Consider the following 27291-nt stretch of genomic DNA (forward strand, 5'->3'; position numbering starts at 1 on the left):
GAAGACACTTTCTATTTCAAGTGCCAGTGCCTTGAGTTACTAAGCTGGGGGTAGGGACAAGGATTATTTAGTTTAGCTCATTTGATATATGCATTACAGAGGGACCTTTCTTACGCAGGCATCCCAAGAAAACGTGCTGCTTTTGCTCTGCAAGTCACCATGATGCCCCATTAACCCAACCATCACCTTTCTTTGATTTACAAGATGAGTTCAGCTCCCTGTCAAATTACAGCCCCCTGACATCTCCCTGCCTTGGGAGCACTCAGCTAGCTCTGGTCCCCGGAGCCACTCATGATATTATCTGGCCTCTGCCTCGCAAAACACTCTTTGCTCGAGCTCCAGTTTAATTTATCAGCTCTCACAAGCAGGCTGGAAACATTAACACAACACACACAACAGCAAAGCAAGCCCTGCAAGGCCACAGGTACCAGCCTGCTGTAAACCAATCTAAAAATGTGAAAACAAGGCAATAGGTCAACAGGAAACAGCCTCAGGTTGTGCCAGGGGAGATTTAGATTAGATATCAGGAAAAAAATTTCTTCACTGGAGGGGTTGTCAAGCCCTGGAAGAGGCAGCCTAGGGAAGTAGTGGAGTCACTGTGCCTGGAGGCATTGAAAAGCCATGTAGATGTGGTGCTTAGCAATGTGCTTTAGTGGTGGACTGGACAATGATGAATTAATAGCTGGACTTGATGACCTCAAAGATCTTTTCCAAGCTCAATGATTCTGTAAGAAGTCCACAACACCCAGATTTTCAACAGAGAAATCCCACCCCACAGCAGCGTGCCCCATGAGCCCAGCATCCACCATCTGCCCGTCTCATCCCTGCCCATGGTTCTTCCCTATGCTCAGGCACGGAGGAAGCTCTTCAGATCCACTTTTTCCAACTCTAAACAGACAACTGCACATCCCCAAGCAGGATTTGGCCCACAGGCCTAAGTGGTGAGCTTAATCATGTGGGTGGAGGGATGTGAGAAGGGGATGGGAAACATGCATAACCACTTCCAAATTAATTGCCACTTTTGTTATTTGATTTGCTAAACTCACAGGGGCCAGATTTTACTTTAGAAAACTAAGGACACATCAAATTAATCAACTTAAAATAAATGGACTTGGTTTATTTATTTCTGTTCTATCTGCTCCTCTTTAAGCTTGGCAAGTCCCCACATTCTTTCCATCCTGTGAAAGAAAAAGAGCAGGGAGTTTGCTTTGTTATTATTTTAAAGGAACCTCTACAAAGCTGAGCAGGTCTGAGTCTAAACCACAGCAAAGATATGTTGTGAAGGAGGACAAGTGCAAGGCTGGAGCTGGTTTCCATATGCTGCTCTGTGCTGGGAACACACCAGGAGAGCCTCACCACACAGGCCAGGCAAATCAGATCTATTCTCCAATATTTTAGGTGTCAGAGAGTTGAAAGATATCCTGACACACAGCAAAGCCCAATGAGCACACACAACAAGGGCCAACCCAGTAAGACACAGTACTAGACACTTCTTGCAGAAAAGTCCTGCCAGTGAGGGAGAAATTTAATCTCCCCTACGCAGATTTTGCTATTCCTGAATCTTCTGGAAGTTGTGTCAGCATCCTTCTCCCCCACCCCTCCCCAATCCCCTGCCCTCAGCTTTAGCAAAGCAGCAATGCCTCTGCCAGCAAACTCAAAAGAAAAGCCCTCACATGTATTATGCTGAAGAAAATTAATCTTGTGTTCCACAGAATATTAAGTGGATTACATCTACAGCCTCCAAGGAGAAGAATGTTGATTTCTATGTATCTGGTGCTATTATTCACCTCCATTAGTTTTCCTACCAGCCTAACGTTAGTCATGATAATTCAGTGCAGAGCTCAACTGGCTCAGCAGACCAAGGAAGGAGAGCAAGAGGGAGACCTCTCAGTGGCCATGAGAAAGATCAAACCACTGTGGCACTGCTGCTGCACAGGACAATGTTCAAGGTGAAGAATAAAGCCAACTTCATTTTTTTTCAGTTGACTTCATGGCAGGATTACCCCTGAGCAGCAATGTCTCCTTGGGAAGGTAACGCAACAGCACCAACCCTTTAAAAGAAAACTGCTAACATCACATGAAAGGTACCATAGAGCAAAGAGGAGAGATGGATATTTCTGAACCCTGGGGCACCACAGGGTGCATGGAAGTCATTCTGCCTCTATACTCAGCACTGGTTAGGCCACACCTTCAGTACTGTGTCCAATTCCGGGCTCCTCAGTTTAAGGACATTGCGTGATACTTGAACGTGTCCAGAAAAGGGCAATGAGGCTGGGGGGAGGTCTTGAGCACAAACCCTATAAGGAAAGGCTGATGGAGATGGGGTTGTTTAGCCTGGAGAAGAGGAGGCTCAGGGGAGACCTTCTTGCTGTCTACAACTACCTGAAAGGAAGTTGTAGACAGGAGGAGGTTGGTCTCTTCTCCCAGGCAACCAGCACCAGAACAAGAGGACACAGTCTCAAGCTGCACCAGGGGAAGTTTAGGCTCAAGGTGAGGAGAAAGTTCTTCACAGAAAGAGGAATTGGCCACTGGAATGTGCTGCCCAGGGAGGTGGTAGAGTACCTGTCCCTTAAGGTGTTCAAAAAAGGATTGGATGTGGCACTTGGAGCCATGGTTCAGATGTCAGGAGGTGTTAGGTATTAGGTTGGACTTGATGATCTCTGAGGTCTTTTCCAACCTAGTTGATTCTGTGAATCAATAAATCTTGATATGCCTAATCTCACACCCAAAAGGGAACCTCAACACCTGGCCAAAGGGAAACAACACTCCCCAGGGGTGATGCCCACCATGCATGGGAGCACCAGCTGCTCACCCAGACACTGCAGCAGCCACCAGCACCAGAAAGCCAGCTCTGTGTTCCCTGCACTCTGGGTATCCATTCAAACCACTGCAAAGTGCCACCAGCTACCTTACTAAAGTTTTACACTTTCTTTGCAGAGGTGTTAATGACTCTAAAAAAGCCCAAGGATCAGGATCAGCAGCTTTAATGCCATTTAAATGCTTACCATTAGGAGAAATTGAGAGCCTGCAAGGGCCAGACTCTCAGAGGGCAGCAGATCCATTGAAGCCGCTGCTCCTTCGAGAGGAGTGTAAATTACTCAGCACGGAGTAAGCAAGATCAAAGCCACTCCAAAAGGATGCAACCCACTGACAGTGATGCAAACTCAGCCCAAGCTTTTCTGAATATTTCACAAGCAGACTGATGAGTTGAAAAGGCCAAAAGGAGCGTTTTGATGATGCTGCACAAAGCAAGGGAGGAAAGGGAAAGAACTCTTAGGACATGTGCTTCTTTCTCAGTACAATACAGCCCCAAGAACTCAGCCCTGGAGAAATTCATACTTCCCATGGACATCTCGGTGCTCTGTGAGGAGAAGAGGAACACAACTTCTTAGTTTCATAGTTTCATTCAGGGTTGGAAGGGACCACAAGGATCATCTAGTTCCAACCCCCCTGCCATGGGCAGGGACACCCCACACTAGATCAGGCTGGACAGAGCCTCATCCAGCCTGCTCTTAAACACCCCCAGGGACGGGGCCTCGACCACCTCCCTGGACAACCCATTCCAGGGTTTCACCACTCTCATGGTGAAGAACCTCCTCCTCACATCTAGCCTGAATCTCCCCACCTCCAGCTTCATTCCATTCCCCCTAGTCCTATCACTACCTGAGATCCTGAGAAGTCCTTCCCCAGCCTTCCTGTAGGCCCCCTTCAGATACTGGAAGGCCACAATTAGGTCACCTCGGAGCCTTCTCTTCTGCAGACTGAACAGTCCCAACTCCTTCAGTCTGTCCTCATAGGAGAGGTGCTCCAGCCCTCTGATCATCCTTGTGGCCCTTCTCTGGACACGTTCCAGCACCTCCACATCCCTCTTGTAATAGGGGCTCCAGAACTGGACACAGTACTCCAGGTGGGGTCTCACCAGGGCTGAGTAGAGGGGGAGGATCACCTCCCTCGACCTGCTGACCACACTTCTCCTGATGCAGCCCAGGATCTGATTGGCTTTGCGGGCTGCAAGAGCACATTGAGAGCTCATGTTGAGCTTTTTGTCCACCAGCACCCCCAAGTCTCTCTCCTCAGGGCTACTTTCCAGCCAGTCACTGCCCAGCCTGGATTTGTGCCTGGGATTGCCTCGACCCAGATGCAGGACCCTGCACTTGGTCTTGTTGAACTTCATGAGGTTGGCTTGTGCCCACCTCTCCAGCCTGTCAAGGTCCCTCTGGATGGCTTCCCTTCCCTCCAGCGTGTCTGCTGCACCACACAGCTTGGTGTCATCAGCAAACTTGCTGAGGGTGCACTCAATGCCACTGTCCATGTCCCCCACAAAGATGTTGAATAAGACAGGTCCCAGGACTGATCCCTGAGGGACTCCGCTTGTCACTGGCCTCCACTGGGACATGGAGCCATTGACAGCCACTCTTTGGGTGCGGCCATCAAGCCAGTTCCTTATCCATCTAGTGGTCCACCCATCAAACCCATGTGTCACCAGTCTGGAGACCAGGATGTGGTGCGGGACAGTGTTGAAGGCTTTGCTCAGGTCCAGGTAAACGACTTCAGTTGCTCGCCCCTCATCTATTAATTTTGTCACCTGCTCATAGAAAGCAACCAGGTTGGTCAGGCAGGATTTGCCCTTGGCAAAGCCATGCTGACTGTTCCAAATCACCTCTTCACAGCTCTCATCTCCATTTTTACAGTTCCTAGAATTATTTGAGTTCTACACAAAAAGCTGATAAGAAAAGCCTTTTTGGATGAAATAAGTTAGAGCTTACCACATGGGCAAGGGATAAAACTAATGGCTACAGAAGCTCATAACGAGAAATCAAATGCATGCAAGAGCTTCAACCACCATCACTGTCTCAGAAAGTTCAATAAAGAACACCACAAACTCCACCAGGCCACCCTAAATCCTCAGAGCTGACAGCCAGCAAACAGCACCACCTCATTCCACCCAGCAGACCTGGCTGGCCCATCACCATCTGTCCTGGTCAGAGGGGAGGGCAGCTGCAGCAGTGCTATTGAAAGCCAACTGCAGCGCAGGCTCAGATGAGCTCCAGCCCAACTTACAGCCTCAGGCTACAGCGAGGAAGACAAATTACTATGAGAATAGGATGGCCTTGTAATCCTTCCCTCCTCTTGAGGGCCTCATGTATTGGAAAGGAATATTTCATTATGCTGGGAAACCAGCTCAGCTCTCAGGGTTTCCCCAGACTGCAGGAGCTCTGAACTCAGAATGGACTGTCGAGTGGGGGTGACACCAAGTGCTGTGCTACTACAACTCACACCATGGAAAGCCAGAGTTCTGCAACTGGAATCCAAGAACCCATCATCAAGAACCCAAACATTCAGGTATAAAGTTAACCCTGTTACCTTCAGATCTATCCTGGGACCCAAACTCCAGTTCCCTGTCTCACCACTGCCAGAGATCCAGACTGTCCAATGATACTGAAACTCATAGCAGGCTGCTGGCAGTAAGTTCACACCTTGAATTCCTTACATCATTCTAGAACAGAGATGCAGGATGTGATCCTCACCACTGAGTCCTCCCAAGGACTCTGACCTTTTGGGTATTATCTCCTCCTCTGATTCCCCTCCTGGAAACTGACACCTGCAAGTTATTTCCTTTCCCTCACATCCTAAACCTCACTCTGTGTTGGCAAGCATACAAGAAAAGCATTTTATTCAAAGGAATTTGCTCATCAAATCTTGCAGATACCAAAAATACACATTATCTAATCTTAGGAGAGCAGAGTTTAATGGCTACAGCACAAGATGAGAGGCCAGAGGGTTTGACTTCCACTGTCAACTCTGCCAGGGCTGCATCACTTGTAAGTGCATCTAGGGAAGATGCTTGACCCCTTCTCACCTTGATTTCCCCTGCTATGAGTCTATCCTAGCATTCCTTTCTCACAGGGGATCTTATCTATAAACTCCTCATTAGCATCTGAAAAGCCTTCTGCAGCTCCGGATGTGTATGAGAAGCAGTCTGAAAGAGTGGAGAAGCAGGCTGGCCAGGGAGCCTGGAGACACATCCTCTCCAGTGTATTCAGGCAAACCCAACCACATTGCACTCCACATCTGTGCTTGGAGAAACGTTTCAATGCTTTCCTTCTACAGGGATGGGGCAAAAATAACCCCAAAACCAACAAAACCCCTGATCATGTCTTTCTTCTTGAGAAAGCTCAGATGAAAAACAGTAAATTCTGGGTCTCTGTTAAGTCCATGAGATCATGCAAGACTCTTCCAATCAAGTAGCAAGAGACCACACTACCTCTAGCTAGTCACCTGCAGAATTATCATGTAGCCAACAGCACCACAAAACATAACCAGCTTCCCTTTCCCACTCTTGCTCTGGATGTCACTGAGTGGGAGAAGCCTACTCTTGCTGTCCTACAAAAGCTGGATGTGGAGGTGGGGAAGACCCAGCCATAGCACAGACACTCCCAAGGGTAAAGACCAGAGCCCAACTCACAGGGCCCCAGTCACAGCAGATGTCCTGCTCTGCTTGGCTCTGGCACTGCAGCCTTCAGGGGACACTGAGCACTCCTGGTGGGATGCAGGAAGGCTTTTTTCTGGTGTTAGCAGACAATTCCAGTTGGAAAATAACTGAGTATCTACAGACAAGGGAATTTGATCAGCAATTCTTGCAGATACCAAAAATACACATTATCTAATCTTAGGAGAGCAGAGTTTAATGGCTACAGCACAAGATGAGAGGCCAGAGGGTTTGACTTCCACTGTCAACTCTGCCAGGGCTGCATCACTTGTAAGTGCATCTAGGACACTTGGTGTCACCCCCACTCGAAAGTCCATTCTGAGTTCAGAGCTCTTGCAGTCTGGGGAAACCCTGAGAGCTGAGCTGGCTTCCCAGCATAATGAAATATTCTTTTCCAATACATGAGGCCTTCAAGAGGAGGGAAGGATTTCAGCGTTTTTGTGAGGAGGAACAGAAGTCATCCCACCCCAACCAGTTCCCATCTTTCCCAGTTGCCTCAGCTAACCTTGTAGGTAGATCACATTACTAGTGCCAGTAATAGCCCCTGCACCAGCTGGGACTACCCCAATACAGCAAGACCTTTGCTCCTAGATGGATTCACAAACCTCCTGCTTCCCCTCAAGTGGCTAATCGCAGCATAATGAAGAACAGAAGTTAAGTCCATCCTGGTTTAGACACATGGAACAGAAAGGTCTCCAAGGAGCAACTGGTCCAAGAACTTGAAGGGGGGGGGGAATAAATTAAAAAAGGCTCAGCTCTTTTTAAAAGAGAAAAATGCCCTATTGTTCCATAATTAATGGAAAGCAGAAGAGGTTTTATGGAGTCATTGAGAAACAGAGGGCGAGCATTAGACAGCGCACTTCAGTATTTCATGATCACAAGGTGAGCTGCTTGCATAATTCTGACAAAGAACATAAATGCTGATATCACAAGGCAGTTATGAAACATGGGCTTTAAATGCTGACTAACAATAACACAGCAATTAAGTCTCATAAGTGGTTTTTTCCTTTTCTTTTTCCTTAACTGCTGCAAACCTTCAGCCAAGGCATGACTCTCGCTGGCAAGGTGCATGCATGATGGGTGCCCCCTGCCCCCACCACCAGGGATCCATCCTGCCCCACTGCCAGTCAAAATCACTTCAGACCCACTCCAGGGGAAGCTTCAAGATCACACTAAGGGAGAGGCTGGGGGTTGGACTCGATTGCTGGAGGTCCCTTCCAACCCCTAACAACCTGTGACCCTGCAAGGAGCAGGAAAATGAAGGAGCAAACTTGAATAACTGCACTTTGCAAGTTAGCTACCCGACCCTGAACAAGCTCCTCAGCCTTCCTCCCCAGTGGATTCTGGCAGCACATCCTCTCATGAATTACTCCAGTGTGACCAGGACACAGAGTCAGCCCTTCAAGACACATAATATAGAGCAGCAAAATGTCAGGAAAATCAAGGGCAAATGAACACAGAAGACAGCCCTTCCCCCTACCACCGCTTCTATTTTTAGGCAGCAAGATTAGCTTGGAGCAGTTTTACTCATTTCTGATAATGAGCAGAGCTCTTGCATCTTCTCTCGAGGACATTTCCTCTGTGCAGGCACTGTGCTTTACACCAGCAGCATGGAAGAGGTCACCATCCACCAGCGAAAGCAAAGCCATGACTAATTGTGAAAGGGTCTTGAAGCAACTCCAGCTTTGAACTTCTGCCTCACCTCCCTCACCAACCACACCACTTGGGTTTTGGGGATACGGTCTGACCACCTACCAGGAGTCCTTCCCTTTGAACCACAGGATAAAGTCATTATCTATTCAAAAAGTGTAATGCCTTTACTCCAGCCACTTCTCAGAGGGTGCAAGCTGGTACACCTTAGAAGCACAAGGCTCCATGTAAAGGACATTTGCCCTTCCCAAGCCTGAACATGGGTAAGAAGCGATGGAGATGCAGCTCAACCATCCTTCAGCCTTCCCTAACACAGCAACCCCATTCTTTGGCCTTTCCCAATGCGGCAACCCCAACTCCACTCATGGCTGAGAAGCTTTGGTCCTATTAGGGCACCTCAGGTCTAAGGGCCAGTTTGAAGATCACCCCAGGAGAAGCTGGCAGCCAGGATCCAGCTGCTCAGTGAAAACCAACAGCACTGGTGTTTGTGCTCAAGAGGGGATTGGACATGGCACTTGGTGCCACTGTTTAGTAGTCATGAGGTCTTGGGGGACAGGTTTGACTTGATGATCTTTCAGGTCTTTTCCAACCTTATTGACTCTATGGTGTGCTGCACCAAAGAGCAAAACCCCTCTTACTGTGGGTCCCCTCTGATGCTGAGGCTGCCAAGGACGGCAAGAGCAGCTCAAGAGCAGCTCCCAAGAGCTGCCACAGCAGCAAGACCACTATGCTAATGAAGAGGATGATAATTACCAAATAAGCAAAACAAAGGAACTACTTGGATCCCACTGCAGTTTCTTTTCAGGAAGAGGTGTTCCTCCATCCCTCAGAGAGATCCATTCCTCACCATTTTTTTTTGCAATGCAACCACTTATATATTTGACGTCCTTTGGTTTCTTCACATTGCAACATCTGGGTGCAAAGCTTTCTTCCTTCAGGTCCTCCCCTTCTCATTTCCTCAAGCCTCAACCTTCCTCTACAGCCCTTCACCACCACCCTCCTACCTGCCTGAGGACCACACTGGTGCTGCATAAGGTAGCAGGATCTTGCAATCCAGTCTGGACTGCAAGCAGGCAAGGTCCAGAGGTCAAGATACACCTTAAAGCAGGTGGCAGGGGTGAAGGATGGCAGAGGTAGACAGCTTCTCACCCAGCAAACAAAAACATGCCAGAAGCAGCCTGGAGATCTCCAGCTCTTGGGGTACATTACTCAGGGTAGACAGAAGGCAAGGCCTCAGATACTTATCACCACTTTTCCTTCTGAATTTTCAATACATTATTTGGAGTCTTCGACTTGACCTTTGGATTATGCGCTTTGTGGAACCTGTTGCATGCTTCCCTAAAAGTATGACAGCTAGAGAAAAAAAAACCCTCCCCTCTGAAGTTAACTGCTGGTGTCTGGACTTCACAGGATTTCATAACCACAGCCAAGATCATCAGGCTTTTGATGAGTTAAAAACCCTTTCTCAGGGCCAAAGTGTCTCACTGCTGTACCTTCCTCTTGCCCTTCTGCCATGTGAAAGGGCAAAGAGCAGCATGTCTGAGGCACCAACACCCAGGCTGAGCCCAGGAGCTAGCCCATCTATGGCATCTTGCTGAGCTCCTGCCTCTGGTCCTAAGCACCTTCAAACCTAGCTCTCACTTTCTTCTGTGGATTGCAAAACCTCCATTTACTGAGGGAAAACATTAGGTCAATATGAGGAAGCTTTTAAGACAGCTAGTAGATGATTAACGAGAGCTCAAGTCAATTGCTGCAGGAGCACCACCAGTTCCTTACAGCCATAAAAAAAACACTTCTCATCCTGCACCCATTTGGCAAACCTCAGAGGAGATGAATTCATGGAGACATCCTGCCTGGCAAAGCCCTCGCTGCAGGGGTCAACAAAGATAAAGATCTTCGCCTCCCTCTCACCCAGCATCGTAACTGCAGGTTTCCAGCCCAACACTCCAGCACTCCCCATCAAGTGGCATCCCCTGGGATCTGATCTTTTTTCCTATTTCCTGCTCTCCAATCAGCCAGGTGGCCCCCAAGACCTCCCTCCCCGTGCTAAGCCCTTGCCAGACAGCCTTTGCTAAGGTGGCCACGGTTTTCCATTCTCACTGCACAACTTTGCACCTACCCACCTCCCTGCCACCAGCTGTCTGGCAGGAAGAAGAGCCATCAAGGTCCCCACCCTTGGGCAACATCATCACGTCAATACATAAGGCTGGGGGAGGACATGTGCAAAGCATCTCATGTAGCTCTTTCAAAGCAAAACCAAAGCAGCAGCAGCAATTCTGCTCAGGGCCTTTGCCTTTTCATTCCAGAGTCCCCCAGAGCCAAGTAAAGGTGCTTCAGCGCTCTCAAATACCAGTTATTTTTAGGCGATAATATCCTGAACACCTTTCTTCATCATGGCTTTTATATTGCACAGTGAAGAAGTTACCAGGATTTGGCACTTTCTCCTTAACAGGCCATCATTAACAAGTGACTCATATTCTATTGCAGCATGAGTCATCTTGGCAGAGGTCATCAGCATAAGCGACAACTAGTCTTCAATTATTTCCTTCAAGTTGAATTAAAGGTATATTGTTATGCTAATTTTACAGCTGCTCCATCCTAGCTTTCCATCCCTTGTCTCCAGAGCAACCTGGGATTTTCACCTCAAGGTCCAAACCGCCTCTGGAAAAGCTTTTCCACCACTGTGTAGTTAGAGGCTGTGGCCAAATGCGGGCCTGCCAATCACAGAGTCATCTAGGTTGGAAAAGACCTTCAAGATCATTGTGTCCCAACCATCAACCCCTACTCTCCCAAGTCCACCACTAAACCATATCCCCAAGCACCACATCTACATGGCTTTTCAACACATCCAGGGATGGTGACTCAACCACCTCCCTGGGCAGCCTGTTCCAATGCCAGACCACATTTGCAGTAAATATTTGTTTCCTGATGTTCAGCTGGAAAGTCTTCTGGTTGGGTTTTCAGATGCAGTTGTTAAACCAGCTCTCCATCCTTTCTCCCACTGCTGTTCCACAGGGACAACAAACTGCTGCCTCTGCTACCTTTCTCATCATGATTTTCCAAGGGTCTGGGGCTTGCTCAGTGCGCAAGACACAACCACCATTAAACTACCACACCACATTGCTTCTGAGAGTAGAGACACAGCTCAGCAAACACACACTTTGAACTGTGCCCAGTGATATGTGAATAATGAAGAAACCATGACAAGCCATGAGCAGGGCAGGGAGGAGACAGCCACTTCCAGCCTGGTCACCACTGGAGCACACTGTGTTTGTACTTGCAGCAGACAGAGTCACACTGGCTGGGAGGTTCACTTTAGAGAGCATTTGAGAGCTGCTCTCACTACTGGAATCCCATTTAGCTATTACAGCCTCTTCAGCCATACCAACACACCCGTCCCCATGGAACAGCGATGGGAAGAGCAGAGCCATCACATTGTTTGCTGAAGCTAATCAATATGTGAAGGCTGAAGATTTATTGCACCAAGACAGCTTGTCTGCATAGCCAGAAAATGCATTCAAAGCTCTTTTAATTTTGTTGCCTGGGCCTCTGGTTTTGCTCCAAGAACATCGTTTCCTTACACCCATCGTATGTTCCTCCCCAGATGGTGGCATCTGTAGGCACTTGAGAGGAGCTCCTCCACAAACACCTACTGTGAGTATTCAGTGGAAGGATATAACACAAAAAAAAACCCTCACAAGTTTAAGGGCAGTGTCCCTTCCTTTCCAGCCAAGTCTCATGTGCACAACAGGAGCGTGGCTAATTCAACACCTGCCATGTAAATGAGTTGATAGGGAAATTTTGGTCTGTGTTTTGAAGGTCTAGATGGCAAGTCTAGGGACACAGACCGTGCCATTCAGAGGCACACCAGCCCTCCACACTGCCCTGCTCCACTCAAGGGGGAACAGTTAGATCCACATTTTTTAATACATATATATTTTTTATATGTCTATATTGTGTATTATTTCTACAGCCAAGAACTTTTTAAGTGCCCCCACAAAGCACAGAAGGTCTCTTCCAACCTGGTTTATTCTATTCTGTTCCATTCAATTTGCTATGTTTTGGGAGTGACCACCTGCAAAGCTCAGATACTACCTGGGTACCACACCACAACTAGTGAGCCACAAGGGAGATCCTACAAACTAACACCATCCAAACTCATTCTCTGCTTTCATCTCAGTTTGTGATGTGGAGTGGCAGAAGCATGGTAAGCAATAACCAGGAGGCTTAGAGCTCCTGGAGCACCACCATCAGAAGGACCACCAGGTACTAGGAAATGAAAGTTGTTTAGGTCACTTTGTCAGATCTCTGGCCCACAGTGTGACACACCTAAGAAAGATGGCAATGAAGCAGAGAAGAGATCTGTGCCTTTGCTTTTGCCAGTGTCTCCCAAAAAAACATGCTTGTGTACAAAAGAGAAGGGAAGAAGCAAATACATTCCAATTTACAGAGATTTCTATTGTTGCCTGGACATCAAACAGCCCCCAATTAGTCCTGCAAGGCTCTGACCCACAAGTTATGAAAATAAATGCCTCTGAAGCTTTGATCTCTTGTATTTCTGTAGCATGCTACAGCAGGTATTAGACACATTTTATTAGATTCCAGCTGTGAGAGCTCTTCCTCAGCAAAGGCTCTGTGGGCTCCAATGCTTCCTAAAGTCTCCATCCAGCAGATTAGGGGCATGGTCCCAAACAGTCACTTCTCTCATGCACTGAACACATGACTCGGCTGGCAGCAGGCGTTTTCCCGCTGAGTTTCCAAATTGGGAGCAAAGAGGTTTTTTTAAAGGCAGAGGGGGGAAAGCCTTAACCACCTGAACTACATTTCTGATTCTTTGTTAGTCATGGAAGGAATGCACAACCTAAACCACATCCCTGCCTTCTAAAAAGCGTTGATTTCAGAGCAATTTATTTCCTTTCTTACACTCCGAAATGCCACTGCTGGAGGAAGCAAGCAAAAAACCCTAACAAAAGGTTTCATGCACCCTGAAGCTGAAAACCACACATGAACAGCAACACAGCCACCCACCCTCGCTGCAGCAGCAGCGCTGGGAACCAAGAAGATGTTCCACTCGGGCTGCTAAGGCTTTACTCAGAAGAGCAGCTCCTTGTTCACAGCCTGCTGCACAAACGAAGCAGCTACTGCGCTTGCCAGAGGCCACGTCAGGTTTCAGCCTGAGTGGCTGGGGAGGAAGGATGGGACCACATCAACCACTCGGGTCTCACTGGCAGGAGGGTGGTGTTTGCACAAAGCCATTAATATCTAACAAGGTTCCTGTAGCAGAGGAGAGGTGGTTATCATCTGCAGCAGAGCGAAGCGCACGCCTTCTGCTGCGTGCAGGGTAACTCGGCAGCTGAGCGTGGGGCAGCGCACTCTGTTTGCTCACGGAGTAGGCAAGGAGGAAATGTCAGTTCTCAGCCACACAAGATGCACCTGGATATTCCAGGGCTGCCCACCTGATTACAATCATCCATCATTTACTATCAACACACAACCTTGAACTTCTGGCAAGCACTGCAGAAAATTACCACAGGAAAGCAACCTTCTCAATCAAAGGTTCTCTCATTTGCCATGGCAAAACAAAATCAGGTGTGCAGAGATATAACTGAGCTTCCACTAAACTTCTTATCTGTGTTTTCCAACCTTGGTGGCTGCTCCTCTCCTTTCACTAATGAGCCACTGCAGAAGCACTGCACAGCTGGGGTCCTACGTGCTGAGCATCCTCATTTCTCTGCAGGGATGCCCGGCCCCTCACAGGGCTCATCTTAAACCCACCCTTGAAGGGGAACACAGAAGAGGGAGAATCTGCTCCCCAAGGACCATGTTCCTCACACAATCCTCCTTTAGGGATTATGAACGACTTCCATGGAGAACATCAAACCTCACTTCCATAAATTGCTTTCTTGAGCCCAGAGCAGACAGCCCATTGGCCTCCATTTGCAGAAATGGTTCAAAATAGCAAGAAGGGACAGGAGGAGGGGAAGGAAATGAAAGCTACTGGCTTTTTAAGTGGGAAATTCAACCCCTCATTTAATGGGGCTATCAATGACTTAGGCTAGTGGCTTTTGACCTGCATCCTGATTTAATGGCTCTGTGAAAGGTAACAAAGATGCCTGAGCATCAGCAAATGGAAACCTCGTGTCATGCAGGCTCTATGCTTCCCATGGGTAAGCAGGGCACCTGCAGAGCAGCTGGGGCAGAAATCACTACCAGTGATGACAGAGAGGGAGAGGGAATGGTGATGACTCTCGGCATAGCTCTGTTGTGTGTCTGTGCTGTGCCCCACAGCACTCCTGAACAGAGCTCTGCAGCTGGCAGCAAGGGCGAAATGTCATATACCAGCTACCCCTGAAGGAGAAGCTCTCATTGGAACACAGGTCCTGAACCCACAGCCCCATCCTCCCCACCCCCCAACAGCTTTTCCACTGTTCCTCTCCACCATGCACCCTTTTGCAGCTTTTTATTGGGGGAAGCATGGAAAATCTAACAGGATTTTCCCCATTTATATTTGAAGCATGAAGAAATGAGACAGGGATCAATACTCTGTCCTTGGTCTGCAGGTCAGAGGCAGAGAACTCCTGCTGATGTCTATAATTACCCTTGCACAGTGACTAGGGATCCATTAGGAGGAGTCAGGCGAGGTTTTGCACAGAGCAGCTGGGACATGGAGCCCAGGAGGTGATAATAGCTTTCATGTAACCTGGCCCCACGTGAATGATGACTTCCGAGGACACTTCTTCCTTAAGCTGGGTGATTCATTTCTGGAGATTTACATAGAGATCAAATGGAAACAGTTCCCCCTGTCACCCCACACAAACTGCACCTCTATATCTACTACAGCCTGGCAGATAAAAACTACCTTCACGCAGCCAGCAAAAAGGTCTCCTCTAACTACTCCTTCTTGCATGGATTAAAAATCAGACACTTTAAATACATGCACCAACCAGATGCTCTTTGTTTCTTCAGACCTTGATGCAACAAAATGCTTGAGCTCTAACTTCAACCTGTTCAAGCAGGTGTTTTGCTATAAACTCACTCCAAACTATTAAGGGCTATGGCTGACCAGCTGGTGAGACCAGAGAGAGACACTCCATGCTTCTAAACACACCCCACATTTTCACATTGTTGAAGATCTCCAAAGATGAGGAGTCGCTGCACCAGTGTGGAAGGACGCATGGAAAACTGCAGAGGAGCAGCATCTGGGCTGCACAGCTCCAAACAGTCACAAAAATTAATCAACCATACAGAAGAATCAGACAGAAGAGTCTTTACATGAGCACAAACCCAAGGATATGCTTGCATGTGTAGAAGATAAACATTTGCACCACTATCAGCACTCCTGACTCAAGGAATGGAAGGGAGATACAATAAGAAAAGGCTTAGACTTGAACACTGTCTACCCTTTGGGATGATTCAGAGACCAATATTGAGCTGCCAAGGTTTCATGGTTAAAAAAGAAAAAAGCCCCAAAATATACTAAGTACATGGACAGAGTCATGGTCCACAGCTTACACACGCACTGAATCACACTGGAAGAAGACAGAAGGCAGAAAATCATAGAACCATTTAAGCTGGAAAAGGCCTCTAAGCTCCTCAAGTCCAACCATTCACCCAGCACTGCCAAGTTCACCACTAAACCACGTCCCAAAGTGATGGAAAACTCCTGGGAGTGTCTATCCCCAGGAACTGTGGTTATATATATTCATTTGTTGGCAATGTGTCCCAAATTTTGCATGGTAGCATTATCATGTAAAACACAGCACAAATGAGCTTCTCTTTTAATCTCCAGTAGTCCTCTCCAGTCAAATTTGTTCCTCTTCCTCTTTAGGAAGAAGGGTGACCTTTGCAACAGCTGCCCAAATTCTGTCGAGCTACAGAGGGTTTTCTTTAAGAGGTGCTGGAAGAAGAAACCTAACATTTTGCTGCCAGGATAATGCTCCTGAGAGGTGGCTTGCAGCGCTTATCCCCCATTAGAACTTCTCCTAAATCTTTAATGAAGCTGAAATATGCCATAAACTGATGAAGTTCTGGAAACAGGACAATGCCAGCATGCTTATTTGGGTTCTGTGGGGCTTTTTTTAATAAGAGAGCTTTTATCTCCATCGACAATGATCAACTAATGCAAACAAATGGTCCCTGAAACTTCACTTCTATACAAAGCAAAGCTAAAGGAAGAGCAGTGACATTTTTGGGTTTCATCCAATTCTTCCCAGCAACAGCTAATACCCACCAGCTCCTTAATTCTGTGTTGTCTCCTCTCCAAGCCTGAGCATTAAGGGCCAGGCATTCCCAAAACAACTAACGATTTTAGGATCCAGTTTCCAGAAAGTGCATGCTCAGCACTTTGCTAAAGTAAATAACAGAAGCTTAGGCTTTGTAAATGAGTTCAAAACAAAAGCAGCATCCAGGTACATGAAGAAAACAATTACTCCTTACCAAAAAATGCTTGCAGGAAACCCACAGCCAGGCCATACAGCTCAGGGGGAGCCTTGCAAGCAACCAGCCTTTAACTGAGGCTCAAACCCAGGGTGAGGTCCTCATCCAGCAAACATGGGAGCAGCTGTGGGAGGGAGGGGTCTGCTTGCCCCAGGTTACCTGTTCCCCGAGAGAGGTTTTCCTCCCAGAGAGCTTTTATCACCTCACACGCACCTGGCAGAGCACCCAAAATGCACCCAGATGTGGCAGCTACTGCAGAAGAGCTTCCTGCCACTGCCAGTCCATCAGCCAGAGACCCAGCCCTGCCGGCAGATGCAGCAGAGGAAAAACTACTGACCTGAATATTTTAGAAGGATCAAGGCCATTGCCTTCAGCAAGAGATGACAGGCTCTCACATTCACTGAGACAAAAATAAAGGGTGGGAAAAAATCCCCAAACCCAGCCCCATCTCTCTGCCTGCTTGGGATCAGCTATGCATTCACTGCCAGAGTATGGCCCACTGCATCCATCCCTCCTCATTCTTATTCTCCTTTTACTGCACAAAATCTGCTTCTGAAACACGCCTGTCAAGGGCCCCTGCGAACCCCCATGTTAATCATTATCATTATTCTGCTAATAGCACTGCCAGGTCACTCGGCTATTGAACATGCTGAGTGGACTAGCAAAAAGATCTCCCTGCCCATACAAAAGAACATTACAGTGTAGTTTATCTTCTCCCCTTGTCAGTGTAATATGCAGCACTACCTGTTCAATGGCCTCGTCACTTTAAATTACAGTTTTATGCAACATTAACAGTCCTCATTACCAGCACCACCACCGGAAGAGCTCTGTTTGAAGAATCCTTATGATGTTCTAGGCACCAACCTGCTCTTCCTTACGTGCTCAGCCCGCTGCACCCACACAGGGACACTTGGGTGCCATGGCAATGAGCACGGTGCACAACGACGGCTTAGAAGCATGTCAGAAGGAAGGCAGGAGCAAGCCCCAAGTGTGCTCTCCTCACCGCACCAGGCCGTGCATTTTAATCAGAATTCAGGGCTTTGTTCCTGGCCCAGCTGCCAGCGCGTCACGCAGATGCTCCGCTGCGGTGGAGCTCGACTGCGTGGCCAAGATCAACTCTGGTGTGGCAAGAGCAGAAGCCCCTGCGACCTCCTGTGTGCCCCTTCAGCCCAGCCCTACAAACCCTGCCCCGCAGGCTAGTGGGCAGAGGCGAGCTGATACGAATGAGCCGTGCCCAGCCTCAACGGCACGTTCTCGTCCTGCAAATCCAACCTTCCTCCCTTGTGACAGGAGGAAGGAAGCCAAATCAAGGGACGGGGCAAGCCGGCAGTCAAAGGTCCACCTTTTTTATATGCATCTGCTTGTTGTTCATAAAACTCAGCCTCGTGGAACATTTCAGTGACTCAAACTCGGAGATAAGCGGCCAGAGCATTTGTTTCCTTTCCCCACTGCTGGGAACAAATCATCCCCTCTGCCAGATTTTGAGTCACTACCTGCTCCCAGGGTTTCACACAGCCATCCCTCAACCCTTCAAACTGGAGGCACAAGAGCAACGCTCCCCCGTGCAGGCTCGTCTACAAACCCGCTGCAATGTGACACTTTGTTTCTGATAAATGAAATTTTGCAAGGCTCGGGGAATTACTCCTCCCTGCCATGTTTTGTGCTCAGGCAGCAAATTTACTATTGATTTCTGATTCAGACCCCATGGAATGATTCACGCTTCTTGCCCTATCTGCTGAATTTATGACCTTTAACAATTATTCTAAGTGCTAAAAGAGCTTAGTTTAGAAGAAGATCTATACCTTGCCAAATTAAGCTCCTATTCTTGTCTCGCATACAAACCAACCCATCTCTCATCATTTACAGGAAGGCACCGTAAGCAGGTCTCTCCCCTTGAGAGGGGGCAGAAGCCCAAGAGGCAGAAGCACGGGCGCTGGGGTTCTACCAGAGAAGCTACTGATGGGAAAGCAGAGGGGACAGGGCTGGGAAAGGGGGACATGGCTTTGCAGTTCCACCCCACCACTGGTCAGGGTTTCAGGACCCCTCGTCTCCAGTTACCCTGAAACGCCAGCACGGCTCTGCTCACAGACCAGTGGGTCTCGGGGGAGGAAGGAAATATACATTTTCCTCCTAAAGAGAAAACAAACCCCTGACTGTATCTGGTGTGCACTGCGATTAAAAAGCCACAAACACAGGGGGGAAAGAAAACAAACAAACAACTGAACGTGTGGATACAGTTTGAAAATAAAACAGTGCCCTAGTTCAAATCAACTTCCTAGCACAAATGTTAAAAATAACAAATAAACCTTATTTTGAGGGGGTGGGGGAGGAGAGGGCCCCCTTCCCCCCATAAAAATGAGACTGCTTTCCTGGATTAACTCCACCAGCTTCAGCAACCTCCCCACCAAGGCATCTCGCACCCAAGAGGGGAAACAAGAGCTCCAGGTCTGTTTTTAAGGCAGGTGGTGTGTGTCCCCCCAGCTCCAATCTCCTCTACACTGTGTATTGCTGAGCAATCATTTACACTGTTCGTCAACTAGAAACTCACCAGGAAGAAAGTAGGGCAACTGAATCAAGAGAGACTTCTTTGGCTTTTCTTCTTTGCACTGAAGAAACTAATATTTCTAAAAATACTCTTGTGCAAGTCTTTGGCAGATTCTGCTTAATTTTATTTATTTCTCTATGGCTGCAGGTTGAGAGAAGCAGCCTTGCCGTTGCCTCCCCAATAAACGTTGCTTCTCTAAATGCCTCCCCATCCCCGTTACCAAATAGCTTGTTATCTCCACCAAAAGGATGAAGAAAGGGGGGAAAAGAAGAAAGTTACAGGAAAAATAGACCGGGGGGGACATCAGGCCACAGCCCACGCAGAGGCTGACACGTTCTGACGAGCCCGACATTTCAAGGGTACACGACGAGCTTCATTTCCAAGGGGGAGTGGGGGTGGGGGGCTGGTTTGGGAGGGTGAGGAGGAGGCAGAGAGAAGGGGCACGGCGAGGGCTGATGGATGAAGGCTGTGGGGTCCATGCCCGGGTGGCAGAGCCGGATCTGGGGCGCTGCCGGGAGATGCCACCGACCCCGTCCGTGTGTGCATGCGTGCTGCACGGTGCTGGAGCGGCACGAAGGCACTGCCCAGCCCCACCGCCGAGGAGGGGGGCTCCGCGGTGCCCTCACCCCGGCTGCAGAGGACCGTACCCGGCGGTTCTCCCGGTGGTCCCCTACAAGTCCCGGGAAGCCTGCACCGCACGGGAAGGCGCACGGCCGTTCCCGTGTGCCTGTGCACACACCTGCCCGTGTGGAGTGCGACGCGGGCAGGTACACATCTGTGCGGAGACATGCACACACGCATGCACACACACACGCACACACACATGCGTACACAAGGCTGCGGGCACGCACATGCCCGCGCACACGTTTCTATGCCCATATTTACATACGTGCAGCCGCACATACACATACAGCCGCAGCCCCCGCACCCCTCACACCGCGGAGGGAGGGATAGATCGATGGATGGACAGATGGATGGATGGGGAAGGTCGCTCCTGCATCCCCACACCCCGGGCCCCGACCCCGCGTCGCGCCTTACCCGCAGCGCCGAAAGGTCGATCTCGTCCAAGCTCCGCGCCGGCGAATCGCTCGCCATGTTTCCGCCGCCGGCCAGGCGGCCCCGCCGCCACCGAGCGGGCAGTGGCGGCCACCGCGGCGCTGGCGCTATTTAACGCCTCTCCGCATGCGGAGCGCCGGGAAGGAGAAGCCGCTGCCGCCACCACCGCCACCGCCGCCCCTGCCCTTCCGCCTTGCAGCGCGGCTAAGGTCGGCCGCAGGCTGCCGGCAGGCAGGGCACGCCGCGGGCTGCGCCGGGATGGCGGCGGCGGCGGCGCATCGCCTCCCCGGCCGAGCGCGCCGCCGGAGCTGTCTGTCACGGAGCGGGGAGGGGGCGGCAGCGGCAGCAGCGGCGGCGGCGCGGGGCGGGGGCGGCGCCGGGCCCCGCCACCAGGGGGCGGGGGCGGGCAGAGGGCGGGCAGAGCCCCGCGGGCAGAATCCAGCGGCCGCGCTTAGCGCACGGGCGGCTGGGGGGGGGGGGTCTCGGGCCTCCGCCCTGCCCACCCTGAGGGGCTCGAGCCTCTGCCCTTGCTGCCATGCTGCCTGCCTTGCCTGCCCCAGTGCCCACCCTGAGGGGGTCGGTCCTTCAACCTGCCTGCCCCAGTGCCTGCCCTGATGGGCTCGATCCTCTTTCCCTGCCCTGCCACTGCCTGATGGGGCTCCATTGCCAGCTGCTGCATCCACCATGGTCACCATGCTGGCCACGATGATGAGGATGGTTCAGTGGTGGGTACCACTTGCTCATGGCATCGAGACCATCTGGAGGAATGCACTGACTTGGACCAAGGTGCTGTGCGCTGAGCACAGTGCCTGTGAGAACCATACTGTATGTGCTGAAGGATTCCAGTCCTGATGCACCTCATTGCAAAGTCCCACAAAGGGTTTATTTAGCACACAGACAACCGCCCCATGACAAATTACTGGCAGAAAAATCCAGGCTACCTGCATCCGAACCCCAGTGCCAGACCAGTTGTGCCTGTCAAGTCTGATGGGAAAAGCTGTCAAATTTCAGGTGCTGAACCCAAATTGTGCCAAGCTGGAGCATCAGGAAGCACTAGGGCCTGCTCTTTCTTCATGCCATCCATCTGCTTTATGCACTTCAGGATACCTGGGTCGAGACACGGCCCTTCTCCATCTGGATCCAGATGTCAGATCTGGTTTTGTGACCTGTTTCCTCTCACTCAGAAGCCATCCTAGCCCTATCGACTTCCATGTTGTTCCTGAGTCAGAATGAGAGTTTTATGCTGTCTTTGAAATTGGCCCAAAGCCCTCCCGAGCCAGCAATAGCTAGGTAGATTCCGCTTTTACTGTTTCCCTTATTTCCCTCTCTCGGATGTGGTTCCTGCCAAACCAGGTGCCATATATAAATATATATGTATAAAAAAATCTGTTGCCTTTGAGAGAACCGTATGGAAGCTGTACTTACAACATCAACTTGTGTCAGGAGCTTACAATATGCAGCTCTGGGAAGTGGAAACCCTACACATGAGTCAACTGGCAGGCGGATGGGATTTTCTTACACGTTCTGCTTGGAGAAAATAAAATAATAAATTGTGTTACACACAGCCCTGCAGTTGTGGGGAGGCTGCCTGCCGCAGCTGGTGCTGGAGGTGCAGCCTCCCTGGGCTGGGTTGGGACAGACAGATAGACAAAAGGCCAGAAGGAGCTGCTGAACCCTCCCCAGAAGCGATAAGATCCACCGAGGTGGTTGCAGAATCGGTGCCGCTGGTGCCTCCGCCCTCCGCTCGCCGGGTAGCCTGCAGCGAAGGGACTGCATCAGCGGCTTATTAACGCTATTACTCCTGATCCCAGCAGGGCTAAAAGGGGCTGGGGATGGGACAGTAGCGTTGCGGCTTGCGGGGCTGCGAGGGTGCAGCCGAATGTGATTTTTTTCCTGGTAATGAACTGCTGAAGTGGCAGGTAGTGGAAGTCGCCTGCCGTGGGTGAGGCGTGCAGGGCTGTGCTGAACCCACAGCGACAGCAGCCTGCCTAGATTGATCCCCCTTTTCCTAAGCCACAAACCATCACTCCTCGATGTATTCTTGCACAGTCATTCGTCCTCACTCGCATTTAAAGTGGTAAATTTGATCAAAATGCTAAACCCGATAAAATAAACACCAGGGACTGTCTGAGCCCCCTCCTGCGTCTTTCGTGGTGCTGGGCTGTTTTTTTTAAACCAGAAGTCACCCGTGTCTGTTCAAACCTGGGTATTGCAATGTTTTGCTGGCAGTTGTGAAGCTGGAAGCAAAACTGCCTAGAAACTGGTAACAGACCAATGCGAGACTTCCTCCTGCGTTCATTGTTCTCAGGGAGAGAAGGGAAGAACAAACAGGATGAGAGAGGATGCTGGCTTGCTCTGATGTGCTTTCCATATAAGAATAGACTGAATTATTTGTGAAATACTTAAGGATTAGGGGAAGAAAAAAAAGAAGAAGTGTATATATATGCCCAGCCCAGATTGCCTTGATCCTCAACATGAATGCCCAATCACAGGCTAAACTGTGATTTAATTATAATCTATCTATTGTCTGTCAAGATGGTAAAAATGAAGAGGACCCTTGTGTTATCACTGACATAAGGAGCCCACAAAGTGCTAGTGGGAGGTGAAAGGAAAATCCCAGTAAAGGCTGCTGTTTCCATGCTGCTTAGGGGACAGGATCAGCCTCAGCAGGGAAGTGCGTGCCCAGTCATCTCCTCTCCTGAGATGCCAGGACTGCTGCATGGGCTGTACTGATACCCAGCTAGGCTGCAGGAAGAGCTAGAGCTGGGCAGTTGTTTTCTGCAGGAAGCTTTATCTATAGAAAGTGAAGTTTCCAAGCTGTTTCTTTTGGGTAGTTTGTTTCATTTGCTGTTGGGTTTTATTTTTGTTTTCCAAGGAGGTGTATATCTGTGTCTCTCTGTGTACTGTTTGTCTGCCAGAAGCATCTAAACAAAATCTTTCAGTTGCAGTCATTGTGACTCAAAACAGAGTACTCAGTCCAACTGGCCCAAAATATTTTGCTGTGAGTCAGTTCAGCATGAAATTGTGTTTCCACCTGGTGGGTGTCCCCTGGGAATGCAGCTGGACCCCATTGTGTCTCACCACAGTCCCTCTCGCCATGTGGTGCCCTGTCCTCCAGCCAGCCTGGCTGTGTCGCAGGGCTGACATAGCTATACATGAGCTGCAGCACGGGCAGGCAGCTGCCGAGCCAAAAGATGGCATTCAGTTGCCACATCCCCTCCTTCATGAGCTAAGAGCCATGGAAGAAGAGTACAGCCCCTCCTAGCTTAGCTCCCTGCGTCTCTCATCAGCTCCATATCTAACATTTCTACTTCCACAGAAGCTGGGACTGTTTTGCGGTGTTGCTTTTGCCATTTCATCCCCATTCATAAAATCACAGAATCATAGAATTGTCAGGGTTGGAAGGGACCTCAAGGATCATCTAGTTCCAACCCCCCTGCCATGGGCAGGGACACCTCACACTAGATCAGGTTGCTCAGAGCCACATCCAGCCTGGCCTTCAAAGCCTCCAGGGATGAGGCTTCTACCACCTCCCTGGGCAACCTGTTCCAGTGTCTCATCACCCTCATGGTAAGAATTTATCTCTAACATCCATTCTGAATCTACCCATTTCTAGTTTTGTTCCATTCCCCCTAGTCCCATCATTACCTGACACCCTAAAAAGTCCCTCCCCAGCTTTTTTGTATACTCCCTTAAGATAGTGGAAGGCCACAATAAGGACTCCTGTAGCCCTCCAGTATCTTAAGGAGACCTAGAAGAAAGGTGGAGAGGTTTAGAAAGTGCAGAGGTGTGAAAATGTCAGTTTCTCCTGCAGGTTGGCAATCCCCCACCTTGGTCAGCCCTGGTGAGCAATGAGAACCTTAATGAACCAAAGCTCTGCTGTTGGCAGATGTCAGGGGCTAATGCCAGGGTCAGTATTTTTGATTTACTAATTGAAGAGCATCAGCTCACAGATGAACTATCCAGGTCATTTGACCTCTGCATAAAACTGAATTTAATTATCTAACAGTGCCACCACCACTAATTATCTCATGAGGGGTCTATGTAGAATGAGTAAATCTAAATGACATGTAAGGCCTTGTCTGATTAGCAAGAGCTTCAGGTGCCTTGGACTTTGGATCACTATCCAAAAGATTAGCAAGAAAAGGAATGAAGCACACAAGAAAGGAGGTGTGGGTCTTCACACATCATTTATTCCACCAGAACACCTGAGTCACCACCTGTTTCTGACAGTTCTGTGGCCACCAGCCCCATAGCTGGTGTCAGCATAATTTTTAGGGTTCCTTAAGTCCAAGCAGGTTTACCCCAGAATTTGTCCAAGTAAAGTAGTAGTTAAAAGGCTCTGCCCAAACTGAATGGAGGATGCTGAGCAATTAATACACTGTTAAATGCATAATGATAGGGTTTTAGGCTAACGTGATAACCTGCCGCTGTGTTAAAAGACACTCAGGAAGGAACGGGTGCACATGTCCTAACCTGCATCTATTGATCTCCTCGAATGCACTTTAACTGATTCATTATCACTTACTGATTGCTCGTCCTTCTGCTGCTATGGGCTCTTCTCCAGGGAGAGAAGTGTTTTTCCATTGCATCCTAGGAGCTGAGCAGGACTTCACGTGTGAACCTTTCTGCCAAGATTTCTCCTGGAGCTATACACACACACACACACACACACACAAATGCCCCTGTGAATAGTTAATCGCTCCCTCATTTAAACATTGTTCAGCTACAAACCCCTGTGATCACTGCAATGGGGGAGTAAATGGAAAATCAGCAAGGGTTCCCGGAAAAAAACCCTACCTCCACGGATCCATACCCAAGGAACAGCACGGTGCCTGTAAATAGCAAAGTCCTGGTGCACTGCAGGGAAAGAGAGGGTAGATGGTATACTTCCAGGAGCTTAACTCGCCCACAGCACCCCTCCAAGCTCCTGTTCTCCAAAATATTTGTCACAGAGTTTCCTTTGTGCCTCTTCCACTGAAGCTGCGTTTCCCTTTTCATGGGCCGAAGCTATCAAGGAGACAACAGCCCAGAAGCCTTTCCACAGCAAGGCCAGCAAGGTGCTGGAAGAAGCAGGAGTGCTTGCTGTGCCCTTCCTCTGGTTTATGTAGATCAGACTCACTATCTGCCTTGCATGACTTCAAGGAGGTTTTTCCAGGGTAGCAAGCACTTCCACCCTTTGAAGTGCCACTGTATTATTTACCAGAACACTAAACTTTAAATGTAAAGTTGCAATTTTTAGGTACAACAGAACTGTACAGGATAAGGTGTGGGCCTTTCTAGCAGATGCAAGCAGGTACTGATGCCTTTTGTTGGTCATCCATCAGGCTGGCTATAGCATCAGAGACCTAATACATCGTTGATTTGGCCAATACATTTCCATGTCACTGTTTGGGAACGTGCCACACTAGCATTGTTTTGTCAATTAACCTCTTTCCTTCGTGCCTTTTCTGCAGAGAAGAAGGAGGAAAAAAATCCATCATAGGGCAACCCTGCTCTTCGTGAGGGTGTCAGGTCTTTTATAGTCATTTAGAATGTGCCAATGGTGACTGGTTAGAAACCAATCCAAATCCCATTTTTGCACTGCTTGCAGAAAACCTGAGGCAGCCTTGCCCCCAGCAAACCATCTTCCCACAGGCCCACAGAGGAATACTAATTTCTCCTTTCTTTGCTGAGATCTCAAGGATAACATGAGTATGCAGAAGGTCCACAACATGGGAGCTGCTGGGTCAGGGATGTTCTCCAGAACCCACCTGCCACAGCAGGAAAGTCTTCCCAGGAACTCTCCCCAAAAATATCTGCTTTAAAGCCCTGTCCATGGAGTGGAACAGCTGCTCCATTTTTCAGGTGTCTTTTTATCAAAATTATTTATGTGTTTTTATGCTGATCAGTCTGGAGATGAACTACCCTAAGACAAGCAGTATTTATATTCTCTCTTTCCCCTCTTCTTTCTTGGTTTGCCTTGCAGACCAAAGGCAGCCCCAGGCCTGAGAAACACCTGACCTGAAGCCACCCCCACCTGGCATTAAGCACAGATCAGTAGAACAAGAGAAACTGGCTCTATCTTTTGTCAAATGCAAATTGCTGGGAGTTAATTAAGACACATTTCAGGAACAGTGAGGTTGGTTTGTTTTGGTTTGGTTTTTTTCAGTGATAATCTGTCCTGAGGTGTGGGTAGGGTTCTCTCCTCAGCAAAGGGTTACAGAACTGGAACTGTGCATTGCAGTTAGCAAAGGTGCTGACAACCAAGGTCCTGTGGGGTTTGCTGCTGGCCAATATACAAAGTGTTCAGCGACCACTGAGATGGGAGACAATCTAGGTCCAAAACCTCCTTGGCACATAGATATCTTTCCAGACTTCAATTCATTTCATCATGAGCATCTTGAACATGTCCAGGGAAAGGCAAGGAGGCTCGGGAGAGGCCTCGAGCACAAGCCCTGTGAGGAGAGGCTGACGGAGCTGGGATTATTTAGCCTGGAGACAAGGAGGCTCAGGGGAGACCTTATTGCACTCTACAACTACCTGAAGGGAGGTTGTAGCCAGGAGGGGGTTGGTCTCTTTTCCCAGGCAATCAGCACCAGAACAAGAGGACACAGCCTCAAGCTGTGCCAGGGGAAGTTTAGGCTTGAGACGAGGAGAAAGTTCTTCGTAGAGAGTTGTTAGCCATTGGAATGTGCTGCCCAAGGAGGTGGTGGAGTCACTGTCCCTGGAGGTGTTCAAGAGGGGACTGAACATAGCACTTGGTGCCATGGTTTAGTAGACATGAGGTCTTGGGTGACAGGTTGGACTTGATGATCTCTGAGGTCTTTTCCAACCTTATTGATTCTATGATTCTATCAGCATTGTCACCACAGCTGGTGAGATGTGTTGCTCTGCACAGAAGGTAGAGCCACAAAGGCACTATACTTCTGCCTTCTTGAGAGCATGTTGGTTGCTCATCATTTCACCCTGGAAAAGGCAGAGGTCTTTTATTTGGAAACAAAACAAAACAATATAAGAAAGGTTAAACCAGATAGCAGACTTCCCAAGTCTGATATTTTAGGCTTTCCACTCACAGCCATTGTCCAAAGCAGAAGCAAGTCAGAAAACAACTGGAGGTACTTAAAGCAACTTA

The 27291-nt window shown here is 49.1% G+C and overlaps 1 protein-coding gene across 6 annotated transcripts in view; it reads right to left on the minus strand.

Moving 5' to 3' along the window:
* Positions 1–20485, minus strand: part of TNIK (TRAF2 and NCK interacting kinase) — a 200695-nt gene extending 180210 nt beyond the window's left edge. For 3 of the 6 annotated variants that reach the window (XM_068144998.1, XM_068145000.1, XM_068144996.1), the window contains exon 1: positions 20160–20485. In XM_068144998.1, the coding sequence (XP_068001099.1) occupies positions 20160–20216 (57 nt within the window). In that variant the 5' untranslated portion in view covers positions 20217–20485. The remainder of the gene's footprint in view (positions 1–20159) is intronic. The other 3 variants (XM_068144999.1, XM_068145001.1, XM_068144997.1) reach the window with 1 other exon arrangement.
* Between the last annotated feature and the right edge of the window lie 6806 nt (positions 20486–27291).

This window comes from Melanerpes formicivorus, unplaced genomic scaffold, assembly GCF_026170545.1.
Source record: "Melanerpes formicivorus ecotype bairdi unplaced genomic scaffold, bMelFor1.0.p_v2 SCAF_12, whole genome shotgun sequence".
Lineage (NCBI taxonomy): Eukaryota > Metazoa > Chordata > Aves > Piciformes > Picidae > Melanerpes > Melanerpes formicivorus.